This window comes from Herpailurus yagouaroundi, unplaced genomic scaffold (assembly GCF_014898765.1).
Source record: "Herpailurus yagouaroundi ecotype Mexico unplaced genomic scaffold, PumYag 183, whole genome shotgun sequence".
Lineage (NCBI taxonomy): Eukaryota > Metazoa > Chordata > Mammalia > Carnivora > Felidae > Herpailurus > Herpailurus yagouaroundi.
In genome coordinates, this window is record NW_024412414.1 from 5,264,516 (window position 1) to 5,283,730 (window position 19,215).

A 19,215-nucleotide genomic window follows, 5' to 3' on the forward strand; every position below is an offset into this window, starting at 1 on the left:
TATATATATATAGTGTATATCTATCAAGTTAGAAATGAATAGTATTTTCTCTCTTTGATATGTAAGAACTTTTTCGGGGGTGCCTGGTTGGCTCAGTCAGTAGAGTGTGCAACTCTTGATCTTAGGGTTGTAAGTTCAAGCTCCATGTTGTGTGTAGAGATCACTTAAAAATAAAATGTCAAGAAAAAGAGAACTTTTGTATATTAAGAAAGTTAGCTCTTCATGATAAGAGTTACAAATATTGTTCCCAGTTGATCTTTTTACTTTGTCTATGAATGTTTTCTTTACCGTAAGATTTTTTTTTTTCAACATAATCATACTGTTGGTTCCATCCTGGGTTTAGTGTGATACCTAGACAGCCTTGAAGTGTTTTGAGCAGGGGGGAAACATATCACATCCGGCTGTGGGTAGAGGGACTGAAGACCATTTAGAGGGGTCCAGAGGACAAGAGCTGAACTATTCTTTTCCTGAAAGCCTCCTATTTGTGTCGTTTTCTTTTCATTCCCATTTTATGTTATTCATCATTACCAACCTTACTTTAATCCCAGAGAAGTTTAATGTTATAATGAGAGCCCTGGACCAGGAGTCTGTGCCTGGCACATAGTAGGTGCTTAACAAGTGCCTGTAAATGAATGAATGATGACATCTGATTGAAGTCCTATTCCACCATCCACTCCTTTGGAGGCAGCATATTCAGTGATTGGACAACCTGAATTTGAATGCTAAATATGGCATTACCAACCAAGTGTCTTTAGGAAGGTTACACAATTTCTGAGTCTTAGTTTTCCTCATCTATAAAATAGGGATAATAATAGTAACTATCTCAAGGGGCTGTTGAAGGGTTGACTGTGAATACTGTATGGACCTGGGCACAAAGGAGACCCTCAGGAACTGTTAGCAATTGTTATTAGCTGGTGTGTGATTTCAGTCAAAACACTTTGGCTCCAACATTCCATTGTCTGTGCTAGAACACAGGGGGAAAGATTGAAAACTGGGAAGAATTAGAATGTAAGTCTGAAGAAGCAGGTAGGGCTGGCTATGGAGAGCTTCCCAAGTTGGGCTAGGACTTTGGGTCCTATCCTTATGTGATGGGCATTCACTTTTAGGCCTGAGAGTCACCAGCGCCACATGTGGGTGTAGAAAGATGACTGGGGTGGCTGCTGCAGGGATGGACCAGATGGAGGCTTGATGAGGGCAAGGAGCCCATGGTCCTGGTGAAAGGTGCTGAGGCAGCAGGGAGACAGGAGGAAGAGGACAGGAGACCTATTTAGGAGATCAGTGGCTGTGCTGGAGTGAGGACAAAGCAGGTGGTACAGATGATTCCAGGTTTCCTTCTTGGGTGAGTGGATCTCTGGACTGACATTCCCAAACATGCAGAAGGAAGGTCACATCAGTTTGGGAAATGTTGAATTTACAGACCCTATGGGATGTGCAAGAGGAAAAGTCTCACAAGCAATTGGATATTTGGGCCTGGAGCCTAGGGGAGAGATCTCAGGTGGAGACTGAGATGTGAGGCATCCTCAAATGAGTCTGAGGGTGGGTGAAATTACCCCGGGAAGAATGTGCAGGGAGAAGAGGAGAGCCTAGCAGCAGATTGAAAAGAAGCCAGAAATGGAGGCTTGGAGAGAAGAGCCAGAGCAGCTGCTGAGATTAGCAACTGAGACACTGAGAAGGATGGCCTCGAGAAAGGATGCCTGCCTGGAGGAGCCAGAGGGGGACGGAGAAGGGATGGAACCACCTGGGAGGGCCTGGTCCGAACTAGAGGGAGAGGAGACTTTGGACTAAACCCAAGAGAAGATGTGGCGGAGCTGAGCCAGGGCAATGGGGGATGCATGGGTGGGTGGGTCCAAAGGTTATTAAAAGGCCATGTGCTTGGTGCAGTCTGGGCCTGGTGTGGGTGGTGAAGTAAATACTCTTCCCAAATGATTACCCCGCAAAGTGATGGGGGTCCATCTCTCTGTAACAGTTTCTGTGACACCAGATACAATTATTGGTCTTCTCATTTAAAAAAATTTTTATTTTAATTCGAGTGTAGTTAACATACAGTACAATACTAGTTTCAGGGGTACAATATAGTGATTCAGCCGTTGCATACATTACTCTGTGCTCATCAAGACAAGTGTGCTCTTAATCCCTTTCACCTATTTCACCCATCCCCCCCACCTACTATTATTTGTCTTCTTACTAGTTCCCCTACTACCCTGTAGTGTCCTCAAGATCAGGAACCAGGAGCTGGGGACTGAATTTCAGAGGAAGAGAGTGTCCCAGGAAGAGGGAATGGTCAGTACAAAGGCCTCTATGTGGGGCTGAACCTGACTTGTTTTAAGGGACAGAAAGGAGGCCAGTGAGGCTGGAGTTTAGGGCATGGAAGCCTAATGGCTCCAAGGAAGGTGGGTGAGACTACCTCAGTGCTTTCTTCTGAGTGCTTCTGGGGAGCTTGCAGAGGGCACTGAGCAGGGGAGTGGCACCTTCCGTTTCTGAAAGTTCACTGTGGATGCTGAGTGGAGAGCAGCTGCTGATGAGATAAGTGTGGGAGCTGAGAACTTAGTTAGGAGGCCCCAGTGGTCATCTAGTTAGGAGGGGGTCATGGCAGGTTGGACAGATGGTTGTAGTAGAGGTGGAGAGAAGTCAGATCCTGGATAGTTTTGGAGATCAAGGCAGTCGACCTTGGGAATGGGTTGCATGTGGGGGTGAGGGGAAGGGTGAGGTCAGGTGCCTCCTAGCATCTGGGTGTTGGATGGGAGATGGTGAGCCAAGTCACAGGAGTCCCGAGCCCCAGCATATCGGGCTGATAGAGGCACTAAGGTTGGGTCTCGATCTACACAAATCCAGTGGGTTGGAGCTGACCTGTAGGAACTGACTGTTACAGTCTCGCTTGTCTTGGGGGAGCAGAACCAGTGCTCAGACTTAGGAGCAGGGACCTGTAGACACCCTCCTTCCCTTGGAGGGTCAGCCTGTCAGAGGTTGTTGCCACTGGTCATGACTGCACCAGGCACTGGGGAAGCAATTCATTGGAGTGCTGGGATCTCAATGCGTATGCAAACTCTTCACTGGGCTCCTCTCAGCTCCAAATGCAGCCTGATCCTTTTCTAAACCTGAAGGAGGGACTCACAGGCAATGCAAGCAGCTGGCCATGTGTTCTATGCTGGATTGCTGCTCTGTGTTCCTCCCCTTTCCTAAGACCTTTACTGCTTTGTAAAGTCATCACTGTTCTTTGTAGAAAAACTGGGGACTATAGATGAACAAAACTACATCTGTAATCTCACGCTCCCAGCAGCATTCTTTTTTTTTTTTTTACTTTCTATAATTTATTTATTTTTTATAATTTACATCCAAGTTAGTTAGCACATGGTGCAATAATGATTTCAGAAGTAGATTCCTTAAGCCCCTTACCCATTTAGCCCATCCCCCCACCCACAACCCCTCCAGCAACCCTCTGTTTGTTCTCTATATTTAAGAGTCTCTTATGTTTTGTCCCCCCTCCCTGTTTTTATATTCTTTTTGCTTCCCTTCCCTTATGTTTATCTGTTTTGTATCTTAAAGTCCTCGTATGAGTGAAGTCATAGGATATTTGTCTTTCTCTAATTTCGCTTAGCATAATACCCTCTAGTTCCATTCATGTAGTTGCAAATGGCAAGATTTCATTCTTTTGATTGCTGAGTAATACTCCATTGTATATATATGTATATATCACATCTTTATCCATTCATCCATCGATGGACATTTGGGCTCTTTCCATATTTTGGCTATTGTTGATAGTGCTGCTATAAACATTGGGGGGTCCCTTCGAAAGAGCATACCTGTATCCCTTGGATAAATACCTAGTAGTGCAATTCCGGGGTCATAGGGTAGTTCTATTTTTAATTTTTTGAGGAAACTCCATACTGTTTTCCAGAGTGGCTGCACCAGTTTGCATTCCCACCAACGATGCAAAAGAGACCCTCTTTCTCCGCATCCTCGCCAACATCTGTTGTTGCCTGAGTTGTTAATGTTAGACATTCTGACAGGTGTGTCAGTGTAGTTTTGATTTGTGTTTCCCAGATGATGAGTGATGTTGAGCATTTTTTCATGTGTCGGTTGGCCGTCTGGATGTCTTCTTTGGAGAAGTGTCTATTCATGTCTTTTGCTCATTTCTTCACTTGATTATTTGTGTTTTGGGTGTTGAGTTGGATAAGCTCTTTATAGATTTTGGATATTAACCCTTTCTCTGATATGTCGTTTGCAAACATCTTCTCCCATTCCATTGGTTGCCTTTTAGTTTTGCTGATTGTTTAGAAGCAGTCATTCTTAACTGCTTGGCCTACACTCATAACACTCATAAGACTATAGAGTACTCATTATGAGCAGGCTCTGGAGCCAGACTCTCTGGGTTCAGCCTTTTGCTGGCTGTTTTTGCAACTTACCAGTTGTGTGACTTTGGATAACTTAGATAACCTCTCTGTGTCTCAGTGTCCTCCTCTGGGAAAAGAAAATAATAATGCAGATTGTTGTGCAGATTAAATGATCTAAGGTGTGTAAAGTACTATAGTGTCTGCCACGGTAAATTCTATATAACTATTTGCTGTAGCTATGTAACTATTTTTTCCCAAAGTGAAATTATAGTGCATTAATTTCTACAGCCTCTGGAAACCTAACATATCGTAAGTATTTTCTGTATCATTAAGTCTTCTTCAATAGCTGCCTGAGCAAATTTATATTAAAGTTTCATAGCTAAGTGGTATTCCATGTTATGAAAGAGCTATATTCCCATATTGCTGGAAAATAAGTTGCTTCTTTCTTTCTGTTCTTCCTTTATTATTTCTCCCTCTCCTCCTCTTCTCTCTCTTATAGGTAACCACATGATGGACATCCTTGTAGCTAAAACTTAGAGCATATCCACGAGGGTTTTCTTAGGATAAATTCCCAGAAATTGGCAAGCTCAGTCAAAAGGGGTTTAGAGATTTTCATTTTTATGTTTTTGTGACTAACCCATTATTTCTGAGAGTTACATTTGGGCTTTGCATTGCCATTTTTGTTGCTTTCATTATTTCATTGCAAGTGAGTGAGAATCTCTGGCAATAGTCACCTACTAGTAGACAGCTCCTGCCCACCTTACGGCTTCAGTGGGTCACTCTTTCACATGGCTCTGAATCCAAAATGTGCAGCAGGTTGTCAGTACAATGTCTCCCTCCCCTCCTGTCCTCCAGACACTCAGTTCTCCTCCCTAGAAGTAACCAAGTCTGGTGCGTGAGTTTTCACAGTTCGTGAGATCGAGCTCCGCATCCAGCTCTGTGCTGACAGCGTGGAGCCTACTAGGGATTCTCTCTCTCCCCCTCCCTCTCTCTGCCCCTCCTAGACTCATGCTTTCTCTCTCTCTCTCTCTCAAAATAAATAAACTTAAAAAAAGGTAATCAAGGTTATCAGTGTCTTGTAAACTCTTCCAGAAATATTTATGTCCATGGAAGAACACACACACACACACACACACACACACACACACACTTTCCCCACTCCTTAGAGAATGCTAGCATCGTGCCACATACATTGCTCTGGACTTTGTCTTTCACTTAGCACACCCACATGCCATCCCACATCAGCACACCAAGGCTTCCTTTGTCCCTTTCAGGACTACGTGGTGTGCCATTGCACAGATGTGCTCTGTCTAACCTGTGGTTTGTTGGTGGGCATTTAGGTTCTTTCTTCTGTTTACTTATGACACATTACATATGTAGCCTTTTTTAAAGTTGGCTTTTATTGAAGTATAACATATTTAGAGAAAAGCACAAAAATCGTTACCTCTGCGGCTCAGAGAATTTGCACAAAGTGAACGTGCCTGTGGAAATAGCATACAGACCAGCAACCTGATGCCCCCTTCAGTCACTACCCAAAGGTAATCACTATCCTGAGTTTTCATCCTAGAGGTTAGTTTTGCCTGTTTTTGAACTGTATATGAATGGAATCACACTTTTTCTCAGCTGTATGGCTGTCAGATGTAGCAACTTGATGCTCACAGCATTTGTTCCTCCTCGGGCAAGGTCTTGCTCTGGTGAGAGTCCCCCCCACTGCCTTGTAGAGGCGTCCTCCGGCTGTGTGCTGACGAGGTCTGGGGGGAGCAAGCTCTCCGGTGTCTCCTCCTATAGGGGTGCTAATCCCATCATGAGACCTCACCAAACCCTAATCACCTCCAAATACCATCCCACTGGGGGTTAGGGCTTCAACATATGAATTTTGTAGGGACATAATTCAGTCTATAGCAAGACTCTGTGGGGTCTGCCTAGGGACAAAAAGCCCTGGGGACATCCTGTCTGACCCCTCAGTAAAGGGTAACAGCTGTGGCATGTCAGGCATGGCGCGGGCAGCTGAGCGAAAACAGAGGCCTCTCGGGAGTGCCCAGCTCAGCGAATGTCCCTGGAGGATGGTGTAACAGTGTTATAATGAAATGCTATTAAAATAGCTAAGCATAAAATGCATCATTAAAAAGCTTTACATAAAGGGGCGCCTGGGTGGCTCAGTCGGTTGGGCGGCCGACTTCGGCTCAGGTCATGATCTCACGGTCCGTGAGTTCGAGCCCCGCGTCGGGCTCTGTGCTGACAGCTCGGAGCCTGGAGCCTGTTTCAGATTCTGTGTCTCCCTCTCTCTGACCCTCCCCCGTTCATGCTCTGTCTCTCTCTGTCTCAAAAATAAAATAAATGTTAAAAAAATAAAATAAAAAAAAAAGCTTTACATAAAGGCACATTTACAGCACAAGCTTTAAAGAAAATAAACACCTGAGTGTATCGTATCTTTTCTCTCATTAATTCTTCACTACTTTTGGTCTCACCCATGTTTAATTCCCAAACTCAAGTATCATCCTTCCCTTTAACTCTCTTTTAGTTTCTTCATTATTTTTTAAAAACTTAAGAGGATTTCATGGTCTGGCATAGATGGATAAGGATTGTCCGTAATAATATAGTTTTTGTTATGTGCAGATGTTAGACACTTTCACCAGTATAGGAGGGCACAGAATGAAGAGTGTCCCCCTCTCCACCCCCCCCAGGCCACATCTCCGAGGCATCCATCATTAAATTACTTCTGTATACTTCTAGAAATGTTTATAGATATGCAAGTTTATATGTGTATTCTTTGAAAAATCAATATTTTTATTCATTAATTTAATCTTTTAAATTTTTTTTATTTTGAGAAAGTTGGGGGTGGGGGTGGGACAGAGAAGGGGAGAGGGAGAGAGAATCCCAAGCAGCAGGCTCCACACTGTCAGTGTAGAGCCTGACGTGGGTCTCGAGCCCATGAACCTCCAGATCATGACCTGAGCTGTAATTGAGTCGGATGCTTAACTGACTGAGGCACTGAGGTGCCCAGATGATGTTTTTAAATTTCACGAGTAACACATGAATATTCACTCCGTGAAAAGCTGAAACATTACATAAAGGCTAAAGTCCTCACGCCCTCCCTGCCCAGAAGCCACCACTCTTATAAATTTAATTTCCATTTCCCCTAGATCTTTTTCTGTGCACATACATGTCCGTGAGGTAAATATATCATGTCATTTTTGTGTTGCCCCTACTTACTTTCTTCCTCTCTCTCCCTCTCACTCTCTCATGGTAAAATACACATAACATAAAATGTACCATTTTAACTGTTTTTTAACTGCACAATTCCATGGTGTTAAGGACATTCACCATGCCGTGAACCACATCCATCTCTCTCTTCCAGAACTCTTTTTCATCTTGCAAAACTGAATCTCTGTTCCCTTTAAACACTAACCCCCCATACCCCTCCCCCAGCCCCTGGCAACCACCTTCCTACTTTCTGTCTCTGTTAATTTGACTCCTCTAGGGACAGCATATAAGTGGAAGCCTACAGTATTTGTCTTTCTGTGACTAGTACATTTCACTGAACATAATGTCCTCACGGTTCCTCCATGTTATAGCGTGTGTCAGAATTTCCTTCCTTTTTAAGGCTGAATAACATCCCACTGTGTGTAGGGACTGCCCCCTGCCTTTTTGAAACAAGAGGGAACATGCCTATGTGTGGCTGTCTACCTGCTAATGTATTGGAGAGGAGAGGTGGTTCAGAGTATGCACCCCAGCTCTGCTATCTCTAGCTGTGTAACCTTGGGCACATCACTTAACCTTTTGGGACCTGTTTCTTCATCTATACAAATGGGGATAACAATTCATTCATAAACATAGAGCAGTTAGAACAGTGCCTGAAACACTATGTGCTTGACTTTTTAAAATGACGATTGCTAGGGTGCCTGGCTGGCTCAGTGGGTAGAACATGTGACTCTTGATCTCAGGGCCGTGAGTTCCAGCCCCATGTGGGGCATGGAGCCTACTTAAAATTACATTTCAACTGTTTGTTGCAGCAGACATCACGTGTCAGAAAGCTTCCTGTGTCAGTCCTCACAGCTGCTCATTCCTTCTACCTGTTCTACCTTGTAAGAAGGTACATACATCCTTCTTGGGGCGCTTGGGTGGCTCAGTCAGTTAAGCCTCCGACTTTGGCTCAGGTCACAATCTCATAGTTCATGAGTTTGAGCCCCACATTGGGCTCTGTGCTAACAGCCCAGAACCTGAAGCCTGCTTCTAGTTCTGTGTCTCCCTCTCTCTGCCCCTCCACTGCCCACACTCTGTCTCTCTCTCAAAAATAAATAAACACTAAAAAAAAAAAAAAAAAAAAAAAAGGTACATCCTTCTTAAAGCCATAGATGGGATTATACTATACATTGTAATGTGAACCTTGATTTTTAAAATTTCTTAATATATCTTAGAAGGTTTTAGGGGCACCTGGGTGGCGCAGTCGGTTAAGCGTCCGACTTCAGCCAGGTCACGATCTCGCGGTCCGTGAGTTCGAGCCCCGCGTCAGGCTCTGGGCTGATGGCTCGGAGCCTGGAGCCTGTTTCCAATTCTGTGTCTCCCTCTCTCTCTGCCCCTCGCCCGTTCATGCTCTGTCTCTCTCTGTCCCAAAAATAAATAAAAAACGTTGAAAAAAAAATTAAAAAAAAAAAAAGAAGGTTTTCCATGGCAGTGTATACAATTGTTCTCCACTTATTTAAATAGCTTTGCAGTATTCCATGGCATGGATATACCAGCCTTTATTTAATCAGTTCCCTCTTAATAGACATTGCAGTCCTTTGTTATAAAGATGGCGGTGCAGTGAATATACCCCATACACACCCTCTGTGTACACGCACAAGTTCAGCCATAGGGTACATTTTTGAGTCAGGGATAAGTGCATGTATGATTCTTATAGATACTGCCATGTTGTTCTCCAAGCAGAGTAGATGTCCCACTTTACACGCTACGAACAATGAGACATACCCCCATTACAGGGATGATGGTGACCACCCAATATACGTTGTGGCCTTAAGAAGTAAATACCACCATCCCTATGATGACACAACGGAGGTTCAGAGAGGTGAAGTGACTTGCCCAAGGACACACAATTAAAAAGCTGTTCTCCCAATACATATATGTGATACAAACTTTAAAAGGAATAACACATTATTATAACAGTTAGGACTAAATTTGGCTGCATGTGATAGGAAAACCCAAAATAATTGTGGTCTAATGACCCAAGGTTCAGTCTCTTATATAAAACAAATGCCCAAGAGTTAGACAGTCCAGGGCTGGTATTGTAGCCCCTGAAGTCAAGGGCTCTTTTTAGAGCTCTGCTTCACCACTCTTGGGTAAGGCCCTTGTCCTCATAGTTGAAGATGGTTGCTAGAGCCCTAGCCATCACCTCTGCATTCCAGGCAGCAGGATGGAGGAATGGGTGAAGAAAAAGGGGCAAAGAGCACATTCTAGCAAGCTTACAAATCTGTTTATATAAAGTTATTTTCCGTGAAGACACATAGCACATCTGCATGCATTTTTACCTACTCATGTGGCCTAGTCATGTAGCTGCAAAGGAAGCTGGAAGCTTTATTTTTCAACGTTTATTTATTTTTGGGACAGAGAGAGACAGAGCATGAACGGGCGAGGGGCAGAGAGAGAGGGAGACACAGAATCAGAAACAGGCTCCAGGCTCTGAGCCATCAGCCCAGAGCCTGATGCGGGGCTCGAACTCACGGACCGCGAGATCGTGACCTGGCTGAAGTCGGACGCTTAACCGACTGCGCCACCCAGGCGCCCCTGGAAGCTTTATTTTTGATGGTCAAGTTCTCAGCAAAAAACTGGGGGTTATAATAGTAAGGAAGAGGGATGAACAGATATAGTAGCAAAGTACTAGTCTCTGTCATGATTATGTGTAAAAATTAAGCTAATCACCTTCCACAGGCAGTGACTGTTCACCGTTCTTGACTATCTGGAAAAAGGCTTATCTCTTTTGTCCAGATTTTTTTTCCACTTCCCCAAGAGTTGCCATGACCTGTCCCCACTTCACCAGTAATAATTTGCACACCTCTTCTCACCTGCCAGTTGATTCTCACAAAAGTGCTATGAAATAAGTGGTGTGGATGTCATGATCCCATTTTACAGATGAAGAAACCAAGGCCCAGAGTGGTAAACCAACTTTGCCTAAAGCAACATAGTGAAGAATGGAGTTCAGCTTCCTTTTGAGGCCATGCAAGGTGGGCAGTGTCTCATGGCTTCAAGGTGAAAGGCTCAATTTGGTGCTAGTATTTCCTTAATTCCTCACACACTATTAAACCTCTTAAACAGAGAGAAAATGCTCAGAGCATTTGGCAGGCAAAAGTATCCAGCTAGGATCTAAGAACATTGTTTTGGTTTCATTATATTTATAGTTTCCTTCTATTTGTGGCAAATGATCCTGGTTTCCTTTTCTATGATAGTGATATAAAGCTTACTTTTTAAGTAAATGCCTCTAAGTTAAAAAGTGAGGCTATTAAAAGAAAAATGTTAAGTAAAGACCTGTCTGGGTTTAAATACAGATCCCACCACTGACTAGCTCTGTGTCATGAGATATGATACGTGGTTCCTCTGAACCTGTTTTCTCATCTATAAAATGAGGATCATGATTTTCCCTACCTTATAGATTTGTAATAGCATTAAACAAGATCATGGTGTCAGGAGCTCTGCACCCTGGCATGTAGTTAAGCACTCAATGCTCTTTGTTAACATTATTATCATATTATGAATATTCATATTATTAATTTTGTCACAACACTTTCTGGCTGCTTGGAGCAGGGGAAGTCAGTGGACTGAAGGGTAATGGATAGAGATTCCCCATCAGAGGGCCCCTTCCCTATACTAGTGGTTCTCAACCAGGGACAGGTTGGCGCCCCCCCCCCATCCCCCCTAGGGGACATTTGGCAATATCTGGAGATGTTTTTTATGATGACAGCAGGGGTGGGGTGTGGGGTGGGGGGAGATGTGCCACATCCCACAAGGCACAGGACAGCCCCCCATCATGAAATATTATCAGATCAAATGTCAAAAATGCTTCCTTTGAGAAGCCCTACCCCACATGGCACCCCACACCTGTGTGTGTGATTCAAAGCAGCCGGCTCATTATTTCCAAAAGAGACTCGAACTCAGACTCCAAAGACTTCAGCCTCAGTTTCCTCATTCAGCACATGGGGATGAAACCTGCCTTACCTGGAGTCATTCTATCTCCTGAAGGTTGAAACTCTTTGTCACTTCCTTGTTTTAGGCTGTCCCTAGTGGTCTTTTTCTCTCTTCCCCCAGGTCCAGGGAAGCCATCTGATTGGTTTTTCTCCATTTGCTTGACTTCTGGGTGTTTCCCATTCCCTGAGCAGCCTTGGGCGCCCCATAGCCACCACCTACAACGCTGCAGAACAGAGAAGGCAGAGAGAGTGGGTTAGAGATGGAGAGGTCCACCCCCTCCCTCTCCCAGCATCCTGTTATTCTGGGTCTCCACCCCGAGTCTGCTTCCTTGCAAGCACTCCTTGACATGCATAAGTATTCTGTTTGTGTACTGACTTGATTTTATTTCTCCCACACACCTCTTCTGAGGACCACGCCTCCAGGGGCCCCAGCATCCTGCACAATGTCCGGCACATTACTGGCCCTCGGGATTTACGTGTGCAGTGTTCGAAGGGAGAGCCGGAGGGAGGAAAGGGCCAGGTGCTAGATCCAGAGAAGGAAGAGAAGCGAGAAAAGGATGAGAGAAGAGGAGGGCTGATGAAAGAATGTTAAATGCAGAGAGATCTAACCAGACAAGGGGAGAGGGAGGGTCGAGGCCGACCCTTGAGCGCGATGCAGACATGCCCGAGAGACAGTAGCAGAACAAGAGACAGATAGAGGCACGCGACTGAGAGAGGCACGTGGGCGGTGAGAGCGAGAGCGTGCGGGCGCAGGGCCACGGGAAGGAAAGTCCTTGAGGGCTGAGCGCGGAGCTGCCAAAGGGAGAGGCCCGCCCTGCGAGCCCGGCGGTGCTGCGGGGAGCTCCGGGTGCGGGTGCCGTCTCCATGGAAACGGCGACGCTCTGGGCTGGAGAGGAAATGCGGCCTGTGGGGAGGGGAAACGGAGGGGCTGGGTGGACTTGGCCCATGCCCAGGCTCTTTTCGTCACCCCCAGCCTTTCGCTGAGGAGGCGGGAGCGCGCCTCCTGGGCCGGAGCCCTCAGATACCCAGTGCGCTCCTTCGCTCTCCTTCCCCGACCCCGGCGTTCGAACCTCCTCTCGTCTCCGACAGGGGCCTAGAGGGCCTTGCAAAATATCTGGGATATTTGGGGAGGTGGGTGGGTGGACCTTCTCCGTAGGCTCCTCCTCTCCTCCCTCCCAAGCGCTCAGTCCTGGGCCTTCTCTGTATCCAGAACTCCAGTCCCAGGGATTAACCTGCCCACAGCTCCCAAGTTTACATCTCCAGCACCGATTTCCCCCTGAGCTTACCTCTCCATTTGGGTGGCCAAAGTGCATCTTCGAACTTGTGGGATTGTTTAGCTCCCCCAAGCTCATTCTCACCCCAGGGCTTCTTGCATTTGCCGTCTCCCTTTGCCAAGAACCCTTTTCGCAGCAGGTAAGCGACTCGCGGTACTCTAGCTGCGACTCATCTTGGAGCAGGCAAGCACGGGGAGAGGGGACACAGCCCTAAATTTGTGTGTGGTCACAGTGCTGTGGGGGAGACCTGCATCAGGACGAGGAGCACAACCTAGGGATGTGGGGAATACTGTCGTGTCACAGGAGGACGGAGGAAGGCTACAGGAGGCAAAACCTTAGAGCGAGGGGCCCCGGCGCACTGGTAGACGGGAGTCTGGAGCCTAGTGAGCACTTCCTTGAACGATAGGTGAGGGAGACACGTGACAAAGCTGAGGGCGTCCTCCCCACCCTGGGGACTAGATGGGCCTCTGGGACAGTGGGCAGCACTGACCACCACCCTCTCTTTGTCATCACTGTCTTCTAAAACCCAGGTTAAGCACCCCATGGGCCTGGTGTGGAACCTTCAGGTCTCAGACACAGTAACCTTGTTGCTGGTGGGACTGTCGAACACCGAGAGGGCAACATCAAGCCGCAGACACAGTCACAAGTCACAAGGCTAGCTGCTCACACCGCATGGCAGGAGTGGAAGGTCATAGCCCTCGGTTGCTTACTGAGCCTGGTTGGCTCTCTTTGGCTGTGTGGGGCTTATGCTGTTTGGCTCAGACTTAGGTCCCACCAACTAGGCTGGGCACTGCAAAGAGCCTACCCAGACAGACTATTTGGGTTTGGATTGGCAGAGGTGGGTCACTAAACACTGGTGAGTGGATGCCAAGGTGGGGAACCAGCAGGGGCCTATTTCCTCTTCTTGGCCTCTCCCTGTTTCCCCTCTTCCACCACCTGAAACTAAGCTCCCTGCTCCCCAATAATTTCCTTATTTATGTGACTATTCTTTTTATCATTATGACTAGTTTTGATGATAGTAATAATAACATTTAACATTTATCTGGGATTTACTATGTCAAGCATTTACATTTGCTGCCTCCTGTAATCTTTGCAATGACTTGGATGCCATCATTAGCCGCATTTTACAGATGAGAAAATAGGCTCATGGGTGAAGGAACTGGCCTAAGTTCCCACATCTAGAAAAGACGTGAGTAAGGATTTGAGCCCCAGGCCTGTAATGTCTTTGCTCTCACAGAGAGCAAAGAGTTTTTCAGTAGTTTCCCCCGCCTAACTGCAAACTCTGTGAGGCTGGAGTGCAAGCAATGCCCCCATCCCCTGCCCAGTCTAGTGCCTGCACACGCGGGGCCCTCAGTGAGAAAATGCCGGGGACTGAGTGTCTTACACACCTGACTTCCTTTAATCCTCACCACCACCCTGTGCAGTAGTGCTGTTATTTCCATGACACAGACATAGACAGGTGGCATCCCCAAGGTTGTACACCCAGTAAGTGAAAGAACTTACCCCAGTCTTTTCTTTGAGAGCAGCACTCAACTGCATGAATGAGAACGTAGGTCCAGCATCTTGAAGGAAGGGGAATGGCACTCAATAAATGTTTGTTGGATGAATGACAAAAATAAAGAATGAAGAGGATGGGAGGGGGTAAGCATGGTCAGGATGCTAAAGGGAGCTGAAGCAGCTGAGCGTGAGTTACTATTTTCTTGTATTTGCACCAAGGCTTCCTGGAGGAGTTGATTTGATGGGGGCATTATGGGTCCCGGAAAGCTCCTGCTCCCCGAGGCAGGAGGCCATCTCAGACCCTAAAGTTTCTGGAACGCACAGAAGCGGTTAACAGGCTCTTGGGTTGACGGGCGGGGGGGGGGGGGGGGGGAGGGGGGCGGGGTGGGGGGTGGGGGGGTGGGGGCTGCGCAGCCCAGCCTGGAGGGCTGTGGTGGTCCTCTGCCTCTGGGGAGTACTCAACCCCTTCTCTCTTCCTCCCTGACCATGGCGGTGTGCCCGGCCTCGCGTCCCCTCAGCTCTGTGCCTTGTGCTGGGCTGCATGATCTTCCCCGACGGCTGGGACGCCGAGACGATCCGGGACATGTGTGGGGCCAAGACCGGGAAGTACTCCCTGGGGGACTGTTCAGTGCGCTGGGCGTACATCCTGGCCATCATCGGCATCCTCAACGCCCTCATCCTCTCCTTCCTCGCCTTCGTGCTGGGCAACCGGCAAACAGACCTGCTGCAGGAGGAGCTCAAGCAGGAGAACAAAGGCGAGTGCGCTTGGGGCTGGTGGTGGGGCCCAGAGGTGTCACAGAGTACTCAGACAAAACCAGAGCTGGAAAGGGTGCAGGCAGTGAAAGCCATTTGAGGTTATTCCTCAAATCCCAACATTTGCATGCCTGTGACCCAGCAGACCCAACCAGGAGTATAAACCCATGAGAAATCTGCTTGGACGGTCTTAGCAGCAGTTTCAAATAGCAAACTACTGAAAACAATGGCCATTGACAGGAGGATGGATAGATAAATGGCAATATATTCATATTACGGAATAGTGCATAATGAATGAATACACTTTAGTTATAAGTAACAGAATGGACACATCCTGGAAACATAATATTGAGAAATAGAGGGAAAAAAATCGAGTTCCAGAAGATGACAGAATGATATTTTTATGGAGCTCAATAAAAAACCAAGAGACACGAAATAATGTGTGGCTTAATAATAAATATGTTTATGGTAGTACTGTATATATTTTTTTAAGCAAAGAAACAATAAATACAGAAGATAGGATGATGGTTATCTGTGGTTGGGATAGAAGAGGGGAGGCCAGGAGCATGAGATGTGGGTGTGTAGGCATGTACAAATTATTGGCGATCACAGTTCTTTCATGGTGAGCCCACACAGGTGTTTGTATACGTAGTATATTACATATCAACTTTTGTATGTATCAAGTAACACTGAAATACAGTAAAGAAAAAATTGACACATGAGGCCAGAGGCTCAGTGCTAACCACTGTTATCAGATGTTTATGCATATATGTACATAACATATGTTGTATGTCCCTTTATAAAATATATAGTAGTGTTACGTGCTAATATAACACAAGATAGGCATCATCCTAAACAAATCCCTTGCTTCTTGTGCCCAACCCTAGAGCATATCTGAAAGATCTTTCTTTATCCTTTTATGGAGAACCCTTTATATCCAGTGCTTAGCATTACATCAGATGGAGGAACTGTAATTTCTTAACCATTCTCCTTTTAGGGACTGGTAGGGAGGTTTCAAGGATTTTACCATCACTGACAATGCTAGGCTAGACATCTTTGTGCCTTGTTATCTACAATGTTTTCTGGGTGCTTTTTCAGAAGTGGAGTTGCACACTTACAATTGTAATGGCAGTGCCAGATTACTCTCCAAAGAAGGGTTGGTCTTCTGAGCCAGGAGCCTACCCTGCCCCTGGAGCAAGGGGCCAGGGGGCAGGGGGATGGGGGGTGGGCAGGGATGACACCAGTGGACAGACACCCATCTGTCTGCGTGTGCGTTCCCTGCAGTGAGAAATAGGAGTAGTAGTTTTCACAGTCACACCCTGCATGTTACATTAGCATGTGCTGGGTGTATATTTAGCACTCTCCATTAATTATATTCCTCTCTTGGAGTCTCTCACCTATAAAATGGGGTTAATGGCAGTGAAGCTTATTATCTCATCTGGCAGGAGGCAGGTTAGTTTGGTGGTGGAACCCTTGGACTGAAGGCAGACCGTCTGTGTGGGAAGCAGGTTGATCAAAGAAATGGCTTCATGTCCTTGAGCCTTAGTTTCCTAAACTTCATAAAATGAGGGTGGTGGGCTGTCTTGTGAAGAAGAAAGATTATGTCTATTAAGGGGCACTTGATGAATACTCAGAAAAAACTGTCACTGCTCAAGACTCCCCATCAAGCAGACATCATGGCCACCATTTTACAAATGAGAAAGGTGAGTCCCCAGGGAGGTGCAGTTAACTTGCCCAAGGTCACTGAAGCAGTGCAGCCAGGATTTGAACCCAGGTCCAAATTCAAAGGCCAGACTCTTCCCTGCTGCCTGCTTCCTTTTCGGGGGCCCTCCTGGGCTGCTAAAACCTGTCTGTGAGCCTCCTGTCCCTGGAGACCCTGACACCTGGTGGTTTCTGTGCTCTTGGTGTGAGGTCAGGGCCTGCCCTCTGGTGGCAGCTTCCAGAAGTGCATGACTAAGAGCCACGGCCTTTCTGAAGAAGGGGTCTGGGGTTGCAATTGGGTGAGACGGGCCCAGCCAGCGTCCTCTCCTCCTCCCCAAAGCGCCCTATTCTCAGTGCTAAGAATGATGTGAAGGAGCCCCAGTTTGCCTTCCCTCAGCCTCTGTGGGTCTCCATCCCTCCAGTTCAGTTCTGAGACAGACTTCTGGGACAAAAGTAAAAAATAAAATAAATTGCTATCATTTCCAGCATTTACTAGGCACTAAACATTGTGAAAAAGCCCTTAGCTATAATTATTTATGTCTTTTTCACCCCTCAGAATCACCCTGTGAAGGAGGCTATTATGACCGTTGTATAGATGAGGAAGTTGAGACTCAGAGGGGTCAAATGGCTCAAGATCATCCAGCTAGGCAGAGGCCTGGCTGGGATTTCACAGCCTGTGCAGGTCACTTCCCTGCCCAGCTTTGCCCACCCCACCTGAGAAGTGGCCGAGGGGAGCCCCAATGCCCTGGCAGTCTCTGACTTTCTCCAATTCTCTCTCTCTCTCTCTCTCTCTCATAGATTTTGTGGGCTCTACAGTAAGCTCTGTGTTGCGGCCAGGGGGTGATGTCTCCGGATGGGGAGTCCTCCCCTGTCCCGTCGCTCACTCACAGGGACCCTGAGGGCCAGGATCACAGCCCAGGAATTGACCTGTCCTCAGCTTCTCCCGTTGCCTGCCCTCTCATCCCTTCATTCAAGCTCCAGGGGAAGACCCCATCGAGGACTGACTTCTCATCTGCTACCTGCCTGTAGCTCCAGGCTTTGAAGAGATCGGGGCTGGGATGCAGTGTGGGGGGAGGGCCTGATTCTGCTCTTCCCTCAACTGACCTAAGGGAGCTGGAGCCCCGGGCCCTTGGGCTTCTCCTTTCCTCCCTAGCCTGGCCTGGGGACCCTGCAGAGTCTCCAGGGGAAGAGACGCCGTGGTTCCAGTTCCCCAGGCCCCCTCAGTCTGGAGGGCTGCTGCCTGGCTGTATCCTTGCCTCCTCTGGTCCCTGCCTCCTGCAGAAACTTATTCAAGACACTGGCCTAGGGTGGACCAGACTTTTTCCTATTTTTTTCTCCTCCGATGATGGTTCCATCATATCATTACAGAGCTCCAGGCGCCACCAGCCTCCCTGGGGCCTCTCTGCCACACCCGCTCCAGCCTGTTCTCACCTCTCCCAAAGAGGTCTGAGCTGCACTGAGGGAGAAAGCACAGGGCCTCCCTGTCAACAGCTGACTGGGGCCCTGGGCAGCCCAGAGACTGAGGACAGACAGGCTCTGGAGGCAGTAGGAGAGGGTGCTTGGACTCCTGTCTTGGTGGCATCTGATCATGGCAGCTGGGGCTGGAAGGGGCTCAACCTGGGGCTGGCCCGGCCTCCTCTCTGCTGGGGTGTCTCACCAGTGACTGGACCCTTGACCCCAGCCTGTTTTGTACAGCACAGACTTCTTGGCCCTGTTGTCAGGGCTGGGGGTTTGGGAGGGGGACCCGAGAGTGGGGAATTAGGGGATACATCACCCCTCTGCCCCTTCTCATGCCCCCAGCCCAGGCATCTGCCAAGGGCAGAGACTGTCTTGCCTCTTTGATACTTTTTCTGCATAACTTGAACTTGCAGGTCACCTCTGAACAGGGTACCCCCTGTCCCCATCCCCAGGCCTTGTAACCCTATCCCTACCTCCACTTCCTCCCCTTGCCCACCTCTCGCCTTGCGGTATGCCCAGGGTCTGCAGCCCAATGGGCAGTGCTTGGAGCTGAGGCATGAGTGTGTGTGTGTGTGTGTGTGTGCGCGCGTGCATGTGTGTGACAGCGTGAGTGTATGTGTGCACGCGCGTATGTGTGTGTGTAAGTATGTGTGGCGGGGGGCAGATGGGGAGTCTTCTCTCTCCTTCCCCTCCTAATGGGGGGGCGTCTCCTTTCCCTTTGGCCGGGAGCAAGTGAGGGAGACTCCAGGTGTTTCTAAACTCCCCTCGCTGCCTGGTGGACCTGGCAGGCAGTAGAGCCATCTGGCCTGGGGCATGGACAGCCCCTTTCAGCTCCCAGTTCAGGTGGCAGGTTGGTTTCATCTAGTGTGCCTACTACTGTCTTCAGGTACTGGGAGGAAGTACTGGTCCACTGTGTAGCAGGAGCTCGAGGCCTCTGCAGGTTCAGTGGGGAAGCTTGTCATCACTTCCTATCCAGGTCTCAACCAAAGGAGGGGAGAAAAGCAGCGAGTGCCATGTATTTGCCAA

The 19,215-nt window shown here is 47.7% G+C and overlaps 1 protein-coding gene across 1 annotated transcript in view; it reads left to right on the forward strand.

Moving 5' to 3' along the window:
* Positions 1-18,682, forward strand: part of LHFPL4 (LHFPL tetraspan subfamily member 4) — a 30,387-nt gene extending 11,705 nt beyond the window's left edge. Inside the window, exons 2-3 of the mRNA XM_040492060.1 lie at positions 14,796-15,032; positions 17,530-18,682. Coding sequence (XP_040347994.1) covers positions 14,796-15,032; positions 17,530-17,630 — 338 coding nt within the window. The 3' untranslated portion in view covers positions 17,631-18,682. The remainder of the gene's footprint in view (positions 1-14,795; positions 15,033-17,529) is intronic.
* The last annotated feature ends 533 nt before the right edge of the window (positions 18,683-19,215 follow it).